The sequence below is a fragment of the Amphiura filiformis genome, chromosome 14 (assembly GCF_039555335.1).
Source record: "Amphiura filiformis chromosome 14, Afil_fr2py, whole genome shotgun sequence".
Classification (NCBI taxonomy): Eukaryota; Metazoa; Echinodermata; class Ophiuroidea; order Amphilepidida; family Amphiuridae; genus Amphiura; species Amphiura filiformis.
Genome location: NC_092641.1, coordinates 48,825,388 through 48,842,054, shown reverse-complemented (window position 1 = coordinate 48,842,054; position 16,667 = coordinate 48,825,388). Strand labels below are relative to the sequence as shown.

General features: G+C 37.5%; 1 protein-coding gene across 1 annotated transcript in view; it reads right to left on the bottom strand.

Annotated features, from left to right (window-relative positions):
• LOC140170228 (coatomer subunit alpha-like) overlaps nt 1-16,667 on the bottom strand; it is a 59,025-nt gene that overhangs the window by 15,749 nt on the left and 26,609 nt on the right. The window contains exons 20-25 of the mRNA XM_072193563.1: nt 15,077-15,324; nt 12,876-13,012; nt 11,876-12,062; nt 10,506-10,616; nt 9,551-9,712; nt 8,843-8,955 (exon numbers count right to left, since the gene is read on the bottom strand). Of these exons, the coding sequence (XP_072049664.1) occupies nt 8,843-8,955; nt 9,551-9,712; nt 10,506-10,616; nt 11,876-12,062; nt 12,876-13,012; nt 15,077-15,324 (958 nt within the window). The remainder of the gene's footprint in view (nt 1-8,842; nt 8,956-9,550; nt 9,713-10,505; nt 10,617-11,875; nt 12,063-12,875; nt 13,013-15,076; nt 15,325-16,667) is intronic.

The window sequence follows — 16,667 nt, the reverse complement described above, 5'->3', positions numbered from 1 at the left end:
TGTACAGTAACTGAGTAATGAGTATTATCTTAGCCCTTTTGCAGTGATCACTAAGAGTGCCTTTAAATTGCGGTAAGTGTGGTTAAAACTCAAGTGTTTTCCAGAAAACAAACCGAGTTGAGTAAACACACGTGAATAGGATTCACATGGCGCTGTTGAGATGAATGCTCTAGATTTGTTATCTGGCGGATCAAGAAGAATGTATGCAAACTTAATTTATACAGATGAGAAGATCTCGATTATTCTGCTGGATTTACATTATGTTTAGAATTGGTTCACAGAACATGTGGCAAGATAATATTTTTGTTCTTGATATATTCAGCAAGATTAAAGTAGACGATTGTTTTGCAGGAGTGCAGTGCACAATAAGAAAAGGCAAATCACGTCCATGGCATTGCAGGCTGTGTGCTGGGGTTCAAGTTTATGGTTATAGTTATAGAATCCACAACTTATAAGTTGCCCTAACACTTTTTGAATTAAATCGAAAAATATTTTACGAAAATGAACAAATGTAAAAAGGCATGTGTAGATTTGCTCAGTCACAATGGTTCATTATGTAAAAAAAAATGAGGCTATTTTAAAAGTTGCACCTGAGTTCAAAGCAGCCGGGAAGGCCTACTGTATTGTTTGAAAGTTGACTCCTGTGGACTCAGACACAACTTTTAAAACATTGTTTGTTATTTTTTCCAACCACTCGCAATCTCCGCATGCCACACACATCGGCCTGCACCCGCAATTCCCTGGTTATACTTGATGCGATCAAGCAAAATCAGTCGGAACTCGGAAATATTAAATTTTCAGTTTCTTATAGGATAGTAAAAAACATTTACAAAGCTGCATTTTGCAGAAAACCCCATTGAAATTTAACAACCACTTCCAAATATTAAAGAGTTTCCAAAACAAGAGGAAACAAAAGGAAACATTTTGTTTGTTTGGCTATATCTCAAAATCAATATGTCCGAGTTCCGACTGATTTTGCTTGTTCGCATCACATATGACTTTATAGGCTGATTGCGTCATCACATCACATGGAATCCATGCATGCAGTGCTTTTCATACAGCCTGTTTCTACTGAACAAACGGTTGCGGGTGAATACGAGTGAATTCGGGGTGATGCGAGGGAATACGCGGTAACGGCCCCAGCAGAAACAGATCAGGTGAAGGTGAATGCGAGGTAACGTTTGCAGTGGAAACAGATTGGGTGACGATTTGCTAGCCTAGTGATACCGGAAGTCTTGTAAGCGAAAGGTCATACCAGGTCAAATATTTCACGCGGAGTTCATGTGGTTCATTCTCACGATCTGACACCGATAATATATTTTAAATTGCTATAATTTCATCTTGCTATAATTGCTATAATTTCTACTAAATCATGTCTGAAAGCGTCCATTATTTGGTCGAACGATATGGTTGCGTTTCTAATTTTATCAGTGGCAAGACATGGTCGTGAGGAAGATTTGAGATGGGAAGACTAGACGCGATGCTGATGCTCATAAAAAGATGACGGAAGCTGTAATGCAACAATTCAGCCCAGAAGCCACCATGCAGCAACTGCAAAAATCCCTAAAGAACAAAATGAAATATCTCCACGAGTGACCTGAATCTGACCCTAAGGTCACAAAAAGTTTTTTGAGACTTCCGCCTTCCCTCGTATTAACGTGCGTAGAGAATCGTTACCCTGCATTTTCAGCCCAGTAGAAACGACCTGGTGAATGCGAGAGGATTGAAATGCGGGTGAAGGTGAATTCACGGTAATGCGAGGTGCTCAGTATAAACATGCTAATAGTGAGTTTCAGTTCGGTTAGGGTTAAAGGACTAAAAAAATGCATTTTATTAGTTTTGAATGCTTGAGTAAAACCAGGTCTTTGTAGTAACAAAGACCAATTTCCAGTTAATCAATAGTTTCCACTGACATTTAATTACATGCCTTTTCCATGACCTACTAGATTAAAGACTGAGAGATAAGACAACATACTTCTAATCAGCCTCCAAATCCTCCTTCCTATTTTATCTATCAAGATTGCTGACCCTGAATATTGAAGGCTATTGAAGGCCAAGACATCTAAATACAATGGCCAGTGATGTTAGAGGTTGGTCTTAAGGGCGTACTACACCCATATATTGGTTTGATTGGTCTAAATAAATATTTTTTCATTTATAGCTAGGCGATATATGCACGGATCATGTGAAATAAAAAAAATGTGAAAAAAGAAGAAAAAAGTGCTTTTAAACAATTGTAGTAAGTCATTTTAGCCCTATATATATTTTGTTTACTGTATCCTAGTTACTCTATGCGTGTTTCATAACAAACCATGATTTATTCTATTCAGCATGTTCAAGTAGGGTACATGAATAGAATACATTAAATCCTTTGTTATACTCTCTATAGAAAATCTAGTGGTGCATGCAAAATATATAAACACTTACACAATGGATGTATAGTCATTAGTCAATAATATTATAATGTGTTGTTAGGAGAAGAAAAGGCTATTAGGTCACCGTATGTCAGGTTATAGGTCAATTGGTTCAGGTCAAATTTAAGCATCAATTTTGAATACACATGTGAGAGTTTGTGATATCATAATGAGGAATAATTTTGATATTCTGTCTTTAACTGGATATATATCGAGAAGTGCAAGGTGGATATACTAATATACCTTGGGATGTAAATGGTGAGTACAATTTAGAATGCCTAGTTGCGATGGATTTCACAAATAAATATAAAATAGTTACCAAAATCACAAACGTTAAGCTTACGGAAAACTACCCAATATGGTGGTATAGGTGACAAGAAATACAATTTTTTCAACATTGCTGTAGTATGGTTGTGGTAACCTGTTACCTGTGGCTTAATTAAGTTTCAGTGAAATAATGTCGCAAGTTAAAAATACAAAATATAGCTCAACATTGAAAATAGAAGCATTTTAACCAGTTCCTTTTTTTTTTTTTTGGAGCACCAAGTTCATGAAGTCAAAAGAAATCAGGAACCACTTATTCCCATTTTACATATCAACTTTATTTCCCTAACGTGTTAGCAACACATATCCAAAATTTTAACGAAATCCGTTGATAGTAAGCTTTCCAAAATGAAGTGAATTTAAATCATCAGTGATGTACCACCTTTTGGCTTCTACTTTTAAAAGCATGTAAGCTACGTTGATACCGATGCCACCAATAAAACGAGAAGATTTGCCCCTTCATTTTGCATACCACTTTGTCAGGGCTGCCAACTTTGAAAAACACTTTTCAGTATTCTTAGACCTCAAAATCAGTATTTTCCTTACAAAATCAGTATTTTGAAAAGATGCATAATAAACGCCCTAAAATATGTGTAGGTAGTCACGTCTTATTTTGAAGAGGTAAATGTAATGTTTTAACTAAAGTACTATCACAACTAATATATATAATCGTAGATGCTCACTACATAAGGAATTACCTTTGATTGTTGCTTTTTTGCATTCAACACAGCTGATACATGTATATCAAAAGCCAATGCATTTTGATAATCTGTTTCACCAAATTTGTGAAATGATCTGCTGCTGCAAAGGGTATGTTATGTTCGATGAAAACTGAGTCATTAGAGTCTCGGCTTTTATCACCGAATAATCCGTTGGTTGTGCAAAACTTGTTATTGGCCAAGTGCTAGACTTGGCATCCACGCTTCCCTTGTGTTTCTTCGATTTAAGATGCGATGTGATATCATTTGCACCCCGTGCGTGCCCCATGCTGAAATCGCTGTTGCAAAGCGTACACCGTGCATGGTGTTTATCCCTCCCGCTTGGAATCACGAAGTTCCATCTTTTGATGTAGTCAGGCCTAAATTCTTGCTTCCTGGCACTGCTGCTGCTGCTAATTTTCTTTCCAATCGATGCCATATTTATATTTCAAACATTAAAAAATTGGGCGAAAACTGCACTTCAAATTATCTTTCTGTCGCAAAATAGTCCCCCGAAAAGTTTTCATTTGCACGCGGTACGTCTGGCAATCATGGCTAATAACAGTCCGTGATATATTATAGCCCGTGGTATAAATCAATCACCTATCAACGAAACACAATTATACGCTCACATAAGCGAGGTCAATGTAAATGATACCTCATCAGGACCTTAATCGCAGGGGAAGAGATTGATTTTACGAAACACAAACAATTTTTAATGTATTTTATTTTCACATAACAAATGGCCTTACTTTTAATACATATAACGAACTTTTTGAAAAACGTATTTTAGGACAAAAATCCGTACTCCCGTATTCTTTACCAATTTCCGTACGAAATACGGAAAATCCGTACTAGTTGGCAGCCCTGCTTTGTCCATTTTTTTGTTGTAATTTCTTCACAAAATGCAAAAAAATGCAAAAAAAAAATCAATGGGTGTAGTACCCCCTTAACCTTGAATTATGGAAACCTTTGGACCTCATAAAATTATGCTATAAAGTAGGCCTATATAAAATGGTTGAAATTTGGGCAAAATCCAGCTTTCTTATGTGTGTGGGTTGGTTTTTTTTTTTTTGGGGGGTTGCAAAATTGGGCAATTTTAAACCATTTTTGCTATTTTGGTGCAAATTTCTCAAAGTTGGTTAAAATTTAAAAAAAATTATTGACCAACTGATTGCATGTCATTCCTTCTCAAGGCGCTAGTCAATAAACAGAACAAACCAATTAAGGGTGTGATAAAATTAGAAGGCACAATTTTAAGCCAAAACTTAAGATATTACGGTAACATGCTTTAAAAAAAATTTAAAAAACCTTGCATTAGCAATCCGTGTCTATACTAAGCTTATGGGCAAGTGAAGTTGACAACCAAACAGGCTGAGAACTTAATTTCAGTAGCCCTATTATTTTGGAATAGACGTCATCAAACACCCCCAAATTAATGTATTTTTGCGACTAACAATGGTGCAAAAATGGCCTGACATCAAGGTGGCTTTACCAAACCCACTTTGGTTCAAAGTTGGGCTACGTTTTCATTGCATATTGAGCTAACCAGAGCCAAATTCTAGACTATGAAACACAGACTTGACAAAATCCCATCGTCTGTAGAAGTATTTGTGTTACTAATGTTTGCTTAGTAGGCAGCTGTTATGATATTGTCAATGTCACTTTTAATTATAACTTTCTGGCAAGCAACTGCGCTTCCCACTTTGCACTGAAATCAAACTTTATTCTCATCATATAACTCATAAGCACTAAGATTAGCACCTTAGAAATGGAGCTATTTCATACACACATGACCTCTACATTGTTAGTAGTATGTAGCTTACATAGTTCAGTACAAGCTTCAAGCAGGCACCCAGGAGCCATTTACCCACTGTCATAACATCTTGGCTCCTGGTCTTCATCAAAATCATATGAACCAGGCTCTACATTTTTTTTCTCCAAATAGAGCCTGGTAGTTAAAGTAGGTTTTGTATTTAATGTGTACACAATTGAAATTTAAATGACTCTAATAGCCCTTTAAAAATGGCTCCTGGATCATTTGGCTCCTGGTTCAGGACCAGGAGCTGTTTTTCCCAAATGTGTGGCTCCTGGTCCAGATCTGCTTATTTTGAGGCTTGGTTCAGTATTATGCAAGATTTCATCAACAATACACCTATCCGACTTCGCCATTACTGCGGTGTCCCCGATGTTAAACTGCGGTGTCCCGAGGTCGGGGGTTCTATCCATTATTTATTGTGTGCTATACAGAATTGTACCCGGAATTGTACACAACAGTGATATTCAATACACAATCATGAGTATTGAATTACTAATTAAATCTCCGCTCTGGTACATCTGTGTTGCCGTCAATAGAGGGCCAAATACAGTAAACGCTTCTCGGATTGGTGTATACAATATTTATGTCATACGGACTGCTACCACAAGAAAAGTGGGCGTTGAAAGCTCATCTGCAATGTGATCAGATTATTTGGATAGTAATGATGACTTATTTAAAGGCCAAAATCTGATTAAATGCTTGTGGTATCCAAAATGCACAAGCAAATAAACACATTCAGCCCCCAAAAAAGTTCATCTCAAAGACCCACACGTATTGGTATATGAAATTGGATTTGCCGGGGAAAAAAATTGACAAATCGGCAGCGAAAACGACAAGAAAAAAGGGGGCTAAAAATGCAATAAAAATAATCCTACATTGTGCACACCTTTTTTTCCAAATAAAAAAAATACACAGCACATAGCTTTTTGAATGACTTAATGTTTTTGAGACAAACCTTTTTTGTTTTTGATCCTAAGGTATGGTCTAACAAATGGACTAGTACAAGCAAATACAGACACCACTCACACCAAACATTAAACACTGCTCTTAGAAAAAACATGGACATAAAATAAACCCAATTCTGACAACATTTGCACGGACATAGACCGATTTGTAGTGTAATTCATAACCTCATGAATATAGACCACTGACATCATTGCTTATCAACAAAGAGGGACTGGTCTATCGATATGCTTGAACGAACTGCTACACTGTTCAATAGCTTTCTTGTACTATACGAAATGTGGTGGGCGATTTAAAATGTACATGCTCTGAGCAAACTACGATGCGTAAGCACACTGCAGGGCAAAGAACAATGGAATTCATTTGTGTGCATACTGCCAGGCAATGACATGTCAAGTGGTCTATATAAGCGTTGTGTTTAATCCAATCACAGCTAATAACCTTTACATACGCGGATGCAAATGGTTTTATATTGGAAAAGTATAATGACTGCATCTCGTAACGTAGCTAAAAGTACGCTTTACAATGACCTTGTTGTGTGACGTGTTATGCATTCAAACAATTTATGCGGATGCTGGCCGCCGTAGTTGGACATCTCATGATTGCACGCTAGTGTGATTGGTCGATAGCGTTATTTTTTAATCGGCTATTTGATTTTTTAAAAGGAAATCAAAAGATTCTGTTCAAATGTAAATGGAATTAAAAAAGTGAAAAGTGACGGTTATGAATGTTCCCATTTAATCATGACCAGACACTTTGTATGACAAGCAGATTTATAATAAATCAATATATTCATTGAACTGTTTACTGCCTTAAATTAGAATTAAAGCTGACAAATATAATCATGACTATTTAATCTCCCACATGGATATTTGTAATTTAAGCTATTCACTGCTTAAAACACATCATAAGGATCAATTTCAATTACTGGGCTATTCTGGTTGAAATCCATACACCCACTGTGGAAGACATGACCTCAATCTCCCACACAGGGGGTAAACGTAAATTTCACATGGAGTCACCCATTCAGGTAAACACGTTTGAAATCTACACTCACTGTGTGAAAGATTAAAAGCATGTCTTGTCTTCCATAGTGGGTGTATGTATTCTACATGTAATAACCCAATTAAATGCAAATGTAGCTATTTTTATCTCTATCTATCTCTATTGTTGAGTCGGCAGGGAAATAAAACACCATGCCAATTTAGGGTTACTAATTCCAGCAACTGGATAGGGTGGCTCAAAATGGTTGAATTTCTTGATTAATTTGATAAATAATCTGAAAATATCTCCATGATTTCACAAAACCTACCCCTTGCATAAAAATTATCACCCAATATAAAATGCTGCATCTCCTTGACACCCTGGGGTAATAAAATGTAAATGTTCTACTTTAAGCGATTAAAAAATCCCCCTTCTACAGGAATTGTTCTTCAACTAAATCTTTTAAGATCATTGTTATTATAACTTACACTGAGAATGCAATATGTACACCAAATACCCAAATGTAAGTTGTTGTTTTTTTGGCCCTTTTTACCAAATCACATTGTTTGTACATATTTCCAGTTAGGGCTCAACAAACGATAATAATTTGGCCATTTGGCTTCCTCAGGAAGTACCATTCGCTTGTTATACATGCACCATCAAGGAAGGTGCATCTGTAGTGTGTGGTGAAGTGACTGCACCCTACAGCTACGCCACCTTTGACTGCGAGTGTATCACAAGCAGACGCTACTGTCTCAAGGAAGTCAAATGGGCTATAGCGGCTTATGTGAAGGACCAGGTGGATCTATTATGGACCAGCAATTGTGACGTATGTTCAGATTTCACACACACACAAAAAAAACAATTACCAGAGAGTGATATCACTTTAGCAATATTTCAAACATTTTTATGTGAGAAGTACAACTTTACAACATTTTAATTATTTTGGAAATAATATTCAAATTTCAAATATTGCCGAATATGACTGCTCGTTTATAATCTATCACCAACCTGAAATCAACTTTGTAAATTCATGATCAACATCAAACCAATCAATATGTGATAACACAGATTTAACATATGTCACTATGAGATAACACCAACAAATTTATCTGTTTCATCAGGCAAAACAGAAAGTTATTTTTAATCCACAAAATTAAAGTGCTGTGTTTTGCTAGAATTCAGTCCCTTATTTTTGAAAAACAACTGCAAAATGGTAATATTCAAGCGGGTAATTTTTGAACTACTTCTCTTGTTATTTAAATTAGTGATTTTGAATTTTCTTACACAGACTGACACTTATAAAGAACATATTGACATATTTTGATTTTGGCGGTAGCTGCATTGAGCACGAAAAGGTAATGTCCCAGAAAAATATTGAGTTTAACGTGACAAAAAACTCTGCCCTACGGGCCCGACAAAACCCAGATTTTGGGGGTTTTTTTGGTCAAGGGGATTGATTTTGAAATTTTTTGGAAAAGAAAGTTCAAAATATTTTTCCATTTTTCAAGCTTTCTGTGATATTTTAGGGTCATTTAGAGTCTTCCAGAAAGAAATCCAGACAGACCAACCATACATGGCAAGTCTATTCGCCAGTAGGACAAGGTTTTTTTTCATCTCGGAATATATTGATTTCTTACCTGTATATTGGCTTGTATGAAGCTCCACATATGTCAAATGGATTGTGTTCATCATAGTTGAGTTTATGTTGATCTGTCAGTGTCTTCTCACAGGCTTGTAGAATCTTACGAGTCTGTCAAATGAAGAAGATGAAAACAAACACTTTTAAATAATGCGAGAAGTCTAGGCTGAGTTGCATATATTGTATGTTACAACAAGAGTAAACTTGGATGAAACCATCACTACAGATAAAGTGCTCAACTAAAAAGGAGCAGAAATATATTTAAATGTAGTGAATCTTGGTATTTAAACCATCATTCATCTACCATCACCTATACGAAACAGTGCTGTATCGAATGATGGTTTAAATACCAAGATTCACTACATTTAAATATATTTAAATATATTGTATGTTATATAACTAGTATACAGATTCTTGTCATTTGATTGGCTAATTTACTATTGGTTATCAGGCATGAGAATGATCATCCATGAAAAAACCTGAAAAGTTAGAAACGGCCTGAAATTAGGCTAAAAAGGCCAAAAACAGGTTGAAATTGAAAGTAAGTGCGGAAATTTGGACCAAAAGAAGCCTGAATTCAGGTTATTTTTGTTATTTTCAGCCTCAGCTGCAAAAACGAATTTTCCCTGACTAAATAAAGTTTTACTACTTACTACTACTACTACTACTACAAAAGTATTTTGAGATTGATAAGGTAAAAGCTTACCTGTGCAGCTACATCTGGCTTTGGTCCAAGCTCTAGTAACCTCCTGGCAAACGATGCCGCAGTCTTGAAGTTCTTGAGTTTGAAGAACAGATTGAGAGCTGTCCTCAGAGTCAGGATCTGATGTATAGGTTGTAGGTTGCAGTGTGTGAAGTATGCCGCCAACTACATAGCATAAAACAAACAACATAAAAAAGAAATAAAAGTCACAAAGAAATGAATTCAGATTTGTTGGGTTAAATCACCACAATCACTAACCAGGTCGGGTAGCAATGCATGATCCTGGTGTGATCACAGCGGGATATTTTTTACAAGAAGGAATTATTTTTCCATACCTAAACCCAAACACTACCAGGTACTACAAAATACTACTTGATATATGCACTGGTATACCCATGTGGGTAAAAGGCATTTTTTCTTCCATTTAACTTCCAAAGTGCCTAATTTTTCCCCATACCAAAATAGTACTGAATTTCCATGTATACATTGTACACATATTGACCTTGGTTTTTATGCTATAAACAGGGCACAAGCATTGGTCAGTGCTGAACTTTCCTGGTAGCATTTTGAATAAAGTTCATCAGGACTTATATGATTAAATTAAATATCAGAATTCACGTTTAGACATTTCATCTTCCGTAGAGAAAATGTCATCAGCAACGTGCCTCTCTAGCCGCTGCATCTGGATGAGGAGGAGGAGGATTCGCCAAATGAGTTGCAGCAGGTAGATCGGAGCATTACTGATGAAATCTTCTGCATGCAAGATGATATGCCTACAACGCGAGTAAAATTCTGGACTTGTACACCAAAATCAGACATTTAATTTCCTGATAGTAATTGTAAACACTGCAACCACTCAAACATGTGTGTACCTATGTATTCAGCATGTAAAATAAACAAGTTAATTTAAAATATGCTGGTTTAAAGAAAACTAATTTAAATGTTCATCCATATTTACCTCACAGACTCTCTTCTGTTGGTCTAGATTACTCTTTGGCTGTTCCTTACGGTATGCTTCCATTGACAGACCTACAATGTACTCTCGACATATACCTATTAGTTGCTGGGCCTGAAACAATATAAAAAGAAATCATTTGGTTTTTATATTTAGAGGTAAATTGAGCTCATTTACACACCCTCCTCCACCACACAACAGAATTATATTCAAAGTCATGATTATTTTGGTGCAGAGGGTCTGGACTACAAAAACATAATCAGTGAATTTTTTTTGCTGAGGTATTTACAGCATGACACTATCATCTTGTATTTACCTCCAATACAATTTTCACTCCGATATGGCAGTGATGTTAATGCTTCCGTCAATTGCAAGCCCGGCTACCAGGGACCCGGGCACTGTAGACACAATACCCGGGACTGTCACCCTGAAATTACCAGAAAGTACGTCCCCGGTACCCGGGACTGTACCCGGGAGGTACAATCAGTCGTCCCGGTAGCACCGAGCGGGGCCATGAAAATACTTAAATTTTGGATTTGCTGATTAAAAACATTGAAAATTAATACAGCACTTTGAAACCCGGCTGGCATGGGGCATGGGCGGGGACAGTACCGGGGTTTCACCCACAATTTGTGCCCGGTACCGGGACAATACCGGGGCATAGCGGGATTATTACAATTGCCTTTGGTAATCTCCCCCGCTACGTCCCCGCTGTGCCCGGGTCCCTGGTAGCCGGGCTTGCAATTGACGGAAGCATAACACATTAAGGCAGCCGTTTCGCTCACGCATCTATGCAGCATCTTTAAGCGCGTGTGTGTGCACACCAGTGCCTTGAGGGAATGCTAGGGATTTGAGCCTGCGCCCAATGAAATGCGCACCAACTTCACTGCACATCAGGGTGAAAAATGGTATAGCTGAAGCTGGCCTGAGGTCTGATTGCAGGGATATGCGCAGGAGAGCAATTGCCCATCCACAAACCTTTGTTATCTCATGCACACTGTCCAAAGTCATTTCCATCTTTCTCTAAATGATCTCTAACAACTTAAGTATGTTCTACAATTAGTTGTCAACCAACTTTGTACTGGACACTCACTCTGTAGGGTGTATGCAATAAACCAACCAGAACAGTGTAACAATTGAAATGGCAGCAATGTTGGGGAACAGTTCTAAGGTGACAAAGTGACAGGTGTCTAGTTCGATTCCACAACCATTCATACCTATCACCTGCTTTGCATCATCATGCGAAATGCCCCGTGGCATCTTAAGGAGACAAAATTTTATTTAAATGATGATATGACTCTGTCATGGGTAACATTGTAATGCACACTCACTCTATAGATAAACTCTATAGATGAAATCTATGGTCTGCTTACCTCTGCAATTTCTTGCTTTGTGTCTACAACTAATAAAGGAACACTGAGTAGTATTGTACGGAATCTTTCTGCCGCATCAGCAAATTTACCCTGCGTTGTTAGTTGATATGCAGACTGTAATCTCTGGACTAGATGGCTAAGTTTAAGGCCTACTGCTGGCACGCCACCACGGGCGCCTGCTTCTTTCCTGCAAAATAAAATTAAACACAAAAATATTTTGAAGTCGACATAGAGCAAATCATTTGAAAAGCAAATGACACCAAGCAAGGAACAAATCTGCCACTATTCACCACCTAAGTGGTTACATAACTCCATGGTACACCTTTCAAAATGATAGACTTAGTGTGACCATTTTGATCGTGGTTCAGAGGTTCATTTCACTAAACTTTACAAAGCTTTGTAAGTCTTGAAATCGTTTGTAACTTACGACGAATTGTAAGTTCCATTTCAATAAACTTATTTACGAACGGTACACTGTACCCTTCGTAAGTAATAGGGATTTACTACAGGGAAATTTCGTAAAGTTATGTCTAGTATTGGGTATTCGTAACATTACGAACGGTTACTTGAGTTACGAAGGGTTAAAAGTTTAGTGAAATGGACCCCAGGACTCATAAACATGATCCAGCTGACATAGTGATAATCAGATTACACATAACACTTCAGCGAAGAATATCAATAAAAATTACTGGTATCGAAACAGGCTTTTGGAGGTGGTGCTATTTCAGTGTGGCACCAGGAAGTTTGTTCTGCAAGGGGTGTAATTTTATCCAAAATATGTCCATTTCCACCCTAAACAGTGCATTTTTTGTGATTTTTTCTGATGGAGGGGGGGGGGGGACTGAGGGAGAAGCAAAATTAAGGGTGATGCCCCTTGATGCCTCTACTGGCACTAGACAACATACACAATATTCAGGTTATCAAATAAAGCTCTAGGTAGGTTAACATAGACAAGTCATATGATCCCAGCACCTTATTAAACAAATATTACATTACTTACCAATTTCTGTGTGGGTGACCCATTATAGGTGGTAATGCTGGGAGTGCTGTGTACAAGGTACGCCCTCTAGCATACGTCTGCATGAAGAGCTCTTTGTAAGGTGTAAAATCAACGATGCCTACTTGATCATGTAACAGCTGTAAAGACAAACATATTAGCATATCACTGGGTTAACATTGTACTTAGATCAAGTCTTGTGAACGAATTCTATGTGAATCACTTAGATTCAGCAATGTTTAGATTTTGTTAATATGTGACATGATCAAGGGAAATGAGTCGGATGTCGCTAATATTGATTTTGAGATATTAGCAAAGATAGTGTTAAAATTCTTTTGTTTTATATTGTTTTCAGCGATTGATAAATTGACATAACTTCGCAAAGAAAAGTCGTATCAACACGGGGTTTTCCGTTTCTGAAAGCTCTAAATGTCCTTTTTAGAAACATGTGTAAAACTTATTTTTGACCAGGGTCGACATGCGACTCATTCCCCTTGATCATGTCACATATATAAAAATCAACTTTCATTCATGCAAATTGTCTTACAAGAAACATTTCACCAAAATTCTAACGCCTAGTCAAAAGAAATAGGCACTTGTTTTCAATGTCATGATTTAAGTCTTCATATCTTTCAATTCTGGTTTAAATGGTTTGTTATCATTATCAGTCTAAAATAGTAATATACTGTAGGTAATGATATCAGTGTGCTGAAGTACAAAAACATAAAAACATTAAAAAATAATGTGTGTTAAAATTTGTTTGCTAAATGATTTTTAGCAGTCATTTATTTTAACTAATACCATGTTTGTTTTTGTATTTCATCAGGAACAAGGTTAAGTTAAAGTCATAATGTACAATCTTATAATATGAATTTGGTTAATTTTTTTCAAACCTGATTTTTGTGCATATTTGTAATGTTTACACATGTCACAACTTGCACCTAAATGGAATCAGCCAAATTTGTTGTGTTTGTAGGTAAACAGAGCAAAGTTCGACATGAAGTCATAATTCAAGAAATTATGACTTTATGTCCGCCCATAGAACTGCGTGTTAAACGGCCAAAATAACAAGCAGTGTTTCTTTCACGTTACCTCGTTATTTCAGCTCAAAATGGACAGAAACCATTCCTGATCATTATTACTAGTATTATTTCAGCATTTTGGGAGTATATAATGACAAATTTAAAATTTGAAGGAAATCGTACATTAAGCCTTTAAGAGGTGGATGCAGAGTGCTATGTGGTTGTTATGTACAGAGTGTGCATCAAGTAAGTCCACCTGATGCACAACATCATCATTGCTTAAACAGCAGCAAGGGCCCGCCCAAAATGTTTGGTTATTTCTTATCCATTTTACAAATTTTTTTTTTCTTGCTTGAATTCTGCTACTTTTAGTAAAATATAAAAAATGTGACCGTCCACAGCGAATGAGCCGTAAATTCCTCCCCCGGTCAATTTTGTTTTATTTCGTGTTTAAAAAATAAACATCATAAACTTAAAAATGGTATATCATTTGACTTCAAACGATATCCAGAAGCAGGGTTATGGTTTGTTAAACTTTGCTCCTTCAACAAAATTATAGCTTTTTACGTTTATACATGTGTCTCTTTTTCCACATTGTTGGCAATAAATATCAAACAGTCATATTTGGCGGTCATTTCAAATCATCCCCAAGTCAACGAGGTTTAAGAAAGTTCTCTCATTGTTGATTGTTGGTTATGGTTATGCATACCTGTACAAAATACAATGCCCACCACTTGAACAGGATTTAGCATAAAGCAAACAAAGACCAGAGCTATTAAAAGTTCTATAGCCATCTAAGGTAGAAGCTTATTATCCACTTCAACAATAGGATTATTGATTAGTTTCTGACTATCGAAATGAGACGGATGTCGGGCCAGCTTAAGTTACCGATGAATATGACCTTCGTACACATTTTACACCATAACTCAGAATACAATTTAGGGAATTTACGGCTCATTTGTGCTGCCGGGTCACAAATGATAGTTGTTGCACAAGACAGCTTCCATATCTACGGATTTTTAAGCAATTTCGATTGAGTTTCATCGGCAGTTACATGTCGAGAAGTAATAAAAAATCTGACCGAGCGACCCGGTCTTCCACAGGGTATTCAAGGACAATCACACAAGATTTTTTCTTGGTCTAAAAGGTATAGTTTCTTACAAACAAAAAGACATTCCTTACCCTAGTTGCAGTACCAAATGATCCTGCCAGTATATGATCTGCCGGTAACTGCGAGTTATTGCACCACACTTGTGTTTGACTTGTCCCTTTGGTTGGCGGTACATAGTATCCCTCCTCCCCAGTACCAATCATAGGACCACTACCGATGTCCAAGTCTGGCGGAAGCTCCAAATCATCATCACCAACATCCCATCCTCCTTCACCGTCGTCGTCATCACCAATTCCAGGCTCAGCAAATTCATCATCACCTAAGATATGACAGCATATTAATACAAGAAAGTCGTATGACCCATTGCGATATCAACATGGTTTATACGACTCTCTTGCACTAACCAGAAAAACGGTGTAAACATAAAACATTTTCCAACAGTGTAAACATAAAACATATTCTTTTTTTACATGACTATTAAAATGAAGCTTAATCAAGCTATTGTATTTTGTAATACTAGTGCACCTGCAGCTGTGAGAGCCCTGATGCTGCGAGAGCACTGGTTGACCTCAATTTTGTTTTATGCATATATTCCCCTCAGTATCAAGGATTCCACCCACCAAGTTTGAGCCCGATAGGACAAAGTTTGAAATCCATGACCTTTGACCTTTGACCTCGGATGACCTCCATATAATGTTTTTCATGCTCCCCTCATACGAAGGTTTCACCCACCAAGTTTGAGCCCGATTGGACAAAGTTTGAAATTTGACCCTCCGTAATGACCTTTGACCGCGGTTGACCTCGATTTTATTTCAGGCATTACATTCCCCTCCTATCAAGGAGTCGACCCACCAAGTTTGGGCCCGATCGGACAAAGTTTGAAAGTTTGACCTTTGACCTTGACCTCCGATGACCTTTGAAACTACCGGTAAACAGCGCCGCCCGATACCCAGCTATGTGTGAAATATCGGGATGATGCGTCGAAGTGCGGCGGAACGCATAGCCGGACAGACACACACACGGACAGACAGACAACGGCTATTATTTTAGTAGTACTAGTGCACCTGCGGCTGTGAGAGCCCTGATGCTGTGGGCGCTTATTGGGGTATGGGCGCTTATTGGGGTATGGGCACTTATTGGGGTGTGGGCACTTATTGGCGTATGGGCGCTTATAGAATTCATTGGCAGCAAGTTTGGGCCCGATCGGACAAAGTTTGAAATGTACAAATCATTTGCAGCAATGCATTCTGGGTAGACATTACAGTGCATTTCAAATTGGGCAGATAGCCAAAAGCTGAATGACACCCGCTTGGGCAGCTTGAAAGTTGTTGTAGATTGTCTACTGGATTCTTTTTATCCACTTCCTGCTTTGTATCCACGTGGGGTATTTTCCCCCATTTGACCTTTGACCTTGACCTCCGATGACCTTGAAAACCACATGGCCAACATGCTTTTCCCGATACCTATCTATATGCGAAATTTCAGCGCGATGCGTCAAGCACGCGTAACGCATAGCCGGACAGACAGATAGATAGACAGACAGACAGACAGATACAGCCCGCTTATTATTTTATTAGTATAGATAGATGTTTAGCAGAGAAGGACCTTGTATGGAATTCTGTTTTGTACATATTACTTTCTTCAGTTTCTTTCACTATATAA